This window comes from Lactuca virosa, chromosome 2, assembly GCF_052849685.1.
Source record: "Lactuca virosa cultivar CGN04683 chromosome 2, Lactuca_virosa_CGN04683_v6, whole genome shotgun sequence".
NCBI classification, from domain to species: domain Eukaryota; kingdom Viridiplantae; phylum Streptophyta; class Magnoliopsida; order Asterales; family Asteraceae; genus Lactuca; species Lactuca virosa.
The window spans coordinates 309,581,895-309,585,882 of record NC_136427.1 but is presented as its reverse complement, the minus strand read 5'-3'; the positions used below and the strand labels follow the sequence as shown (position 1 = coordinate 309,585,882).

The 3,988-nt window shown below is 32.2% G+C and overlaps 1 protein-coding gene across 1 annotated transcript; it reads right to left on the bottom strand.

The window, feature by feature from the left end:
- Positions 1-514: 514 nt before the first annotated feature.
- On the bottom strand, positions 515-2,136 carry LOC145157189 (uncharacterized). The gene is made up of 3 exons (XM_079076274.1): positions 1,902-2,136; positions 1,460-1,786; positions 515-1,153 (listed from the first exon to the last, which is right to left on the bottom strand). The coding sequence occupies exons 1-3, from the start codon at positions 1,975-1,977 to the stop codon at positions 984-986; spliced, it is 573 nt and encodes a 190-aa protein (XP_078932400.1). The 5' UTR covers positions 1,978-2,136; the 3' UTR covers positions 515-983.
- Between the last annotated feature and the right edge of the window lie 1,852 nt (positions 2,137-3,988).

The window sequence follows — 3,988 nt, the reverse complement described above, 5'->3', positions numbered from 1 at the left end:
CAAGAAGAGGGCGTGCAGACATTTTTAGGTCTGCAGTCTTCAAAAAAACAAACAGTCTGCTAAGATGAATGTCTGCGCGTGGTCTGCGCTGTGCAGACAGAAGAGGCCAGGAAGATCTGCGGATAAAAAACAAACACCACCTTAAAGTAAAACGATCATTAATTTAATGTAAAGAAAGATCGGACAATCGAACTTCAGAAATCAAAATACAAAAATCGATTTCTGATTTGAACAATCGAAATTAATAGGTATGATTACATTAAAAACGACCTGACCATACTTGGAAGGAGTTGAAATGTCGATTTCAGAAATCACTTGAAGATTGTTGGCATGGGATATGTGTCTCCTCGTCTTCTCTTTTATGCTCCAGGGTATTAGACTTCAAAATAATTAAAAACAGAGAAAAAGTTTGGGAGAACGCATCAAACCACAAATACGAGCAAAAAAAATCACTGATAGTTGTTGGGCCCTTTAGTGTTATGAGTAAAATATTAAAAAAAACAATATGGTGTACTTGTTGGGCCTTAGCTTTATTAGAAAAAAAAATACAGCAAAAAAAGAAAAAAAAATTTACATGCTAGTTGGTAGATGCAAGGCTCGATCTCCGGACGCCTAATACAAACACCACTACGCTTCTACCATACCAACTACAGGAGCCTTCGATCTTTTTAAGGCATAATATATTTTATATCATCTAAAAACTTTATATACTAATTGATATTCAGAGGGGCCCGACCTTTGCCGAGGCCCGGGGCGATCGCCCAGCTTGCCTCACCCCCTAGGGCCGGCCCTCCGTACATGTTACTTATCAAACAAGAAATGACATAAATAAACTTATAACATCATTAATTTTTGATGTTATGTATACATGATGAAATTGCAAATCTTTATTCTTGGATGATCAATCCTTATTCGAAGATAACCAGATATTACATAGATCTCATACATCTAAAAACGAGGATCATTCTATTATAGTATTGAGCTCAAATAAGAGGGGCAACATGGGACGGGGCTATTGTCGGGGAACTATCAACCATAAATTTCACGGGCACCATGGGTCCAGGTGCGCCAACATAACCCGCACTCCTTATCTCGCTCATCCGTCTTCTCTTGCTATCTCCTTGTGCTTGACATAAGCTTGGTAAATATACACCTTTACATATAATAAACATAAATACAAATTTGATCGAATATTGTCAATAGTAATGGTGCTAGAACTTTTCTTAAACTATATTTGAGTGTTATTGTTTTTTGTTGAATGTAGAAACACCGACCTACTATAATGAGAAAGTCTTGAAACCAAGACTTTGCTCGTCAAGTCTTAATTTCCGATCATTTTTTTTTTTTTTTTGTTTATTTCCCAATTATGTCATGATTTCCTCAAATATTTTTAAACATAATTTATGTAGACAACATTTTTTATAACACTTAACTGAAAAACCAATAAAGAGAGTGTTACCTTCACCGGCAGCAAGATTGAAGTATAGATCAACAATATTCGGACAACCATTGTAACATTGAGTTGAGCAAAGTTTTTGCATGAACCAAGATTCAAGAAGGGAGTCGGAGGAGATCCCTAGGATGTTACGGTCAAGCCCACATGCATCTAGGCATTCATCAGTTTCTATCCAACTTGCTAACTTATTAGTATCTATTTGTGAGGTACTGCAAACAAACACCTCCTCCCCGCTCCTTCGGACATTCTTCTCAAGCACACATCGCTTTCCACTTGATGATACGGCAAATGCACATGAGTCCTTGTTCAAATTCTCACATGCAATGCTTCCTACATACAAATTTTCATACTTTATTTACTATTCATATCATAAACGATGGTGTTTATATGAAAATTAAACCTCTACAAAATATATTGTATTTACTACAAAATATATTGTATTTACCTAGTGTGACTTGAACCGAGAAAGTGAAGATAGCTATATAGACCAAAAAACTTTTGACAAAATTCAGAAAATCCATGGATATAAGAATTTTGTGAACTAGATAAAAGCTACGAATTCCTAGCGAATACTTATGATAAAAAGAAATTTATACAATTTTCTGAACTGATAATGGTTGAGTTTGAGTGTTCCTATGGTATCTATTTTTATTACTAAGCCTTACTTTAGGCTCCACCATTTATGGCGAATTAATCTGCCTTCATACCTTAATTTCTTGGTGCTTGTGGAAATTATTTAACTAAAAAGAGACTTTTGTTTATCTTTGATTTTTAGTTGAGTTAACAAAAAATTGCAAGAAAACAACTAAAATTTGTTTTTATTAGTTTACCATACAGCTTATCTCTAACCTTGGAATTTTCTTATTTATTATTATTATTATTATTATTATTATTATTATTATTGTATTCAATTTTTCACATTTCATAAATCATTTGTTTTAAAAGATTGGATTATTATTCAAATACTAAAACTTTTATGGACCCAAAACCACATGTTCTAATTATATATTTCGACTTGTTGAACATGTTTAATCCATCCATTTTACCATTTTTAATGTAATATTGGACATCATTGCATTTGTATATTCTCTTTTGTCGTATAAAAATTGGACAAACGTATTATATAATGTATATTATTGTTATAGAGAAATAAATACGTATTAGATAAATCACTACAAGAAAATTTCGATTTAACTATGGAAAAATTCCGTAGCAAAAAGCTAAAATTCCGTAGCTAAACCTAAATAACTACGGAAGTTGCTACGGAATTTGCCAATGAGATTTCATAGTAAGATTTATTGTAGCAAAATGTTTAACTACGAAATTATAGTTCCGTAGCAATTTTGCTACGGCCGTTGCTACGACGTCTGTCCATAACATTTCAACTACAACGCACTTCCATCACAATTCTGTAACAATGAATTCTGTAGCAAATTCCGTATCTATTTTGTTCCGTAGCAAATTCCGTAGCCATTTGGTCCAAAGCAAATTCCGTAGCAAGTTCCGTAGCCATTCGTTCCGTAACAAATTCCATAGCCATTTGTTCGGTAGCAAATTCCGTAGCCATTTGGTTCGTAGCAAATTCTGTAGCTATTTGTTATGTAGCAAATTCCATAGCCATTTGGTTCGTAGCAAATTCTGTAGCTATTTGTTCCGTAGCAAATTCTGTAGCCATTAGTTTCATTGCAATTGTTTCCATAACAATAGGTTCAGGTGCAAATTTAGTATGATAAAAATATTCAACAAAATCCAATATTCCAATTATAATATTCATAAAAATATATAAAAATGTACTAAATATAAATTTAATGGTTACATCAGTTTTATAGATATATTACATCATCGAAAATTCTTCTACAAGGTTGTCTAACCATCAATATTGAATATTAATAACAAATACAGTCACACAGTTTAGATTTGAACCACCATGAACACACAGACAACCACATATGCTCAATCAAAATGGCAAAACCTGCAAAATCAAATTTACAATCAACTTGATTAAAATTCTATATGTTGTACAAAATCCCAATTTGTTTTGCTTTTCGTTGTTTTATTTTAACCTGATGAAGATGAAAGAAATAGAACATAACTTTTTGTTTCCAAAACTAACAAACCATTAATAAACTTGTTTACTTATTATACACATATTTATTTAGTTTTTTGTTAACTTACTTAGCCAAAATAAGATTATAACTTTTTCAATTAAGAAATGGCACAAGTTATCAACGGGAAAGTGGTTCACTTTTTCAATTTCCTCATCAAGAATCCTCTGTTTCAAAACAACTAAAAGCAAATTTAGATAAATTTATAAATAATAATCATATTTTTAAGTAATGGGAAGAAAATTGATTCTTATTAGTTCTTACTCTTATGTTATCTTAGAACTGAGATGAAAGTTTCTTCGAGTAACTATCACGAAGCACAAAGCAATGAAAGTACGTTTCTATTTCTTGCATTTAAAAGGAGTACAAAGAAATACCTTTAAGCATTACAGGATTAAGCTACTAACAACTCCTGAAAGAATCGTCT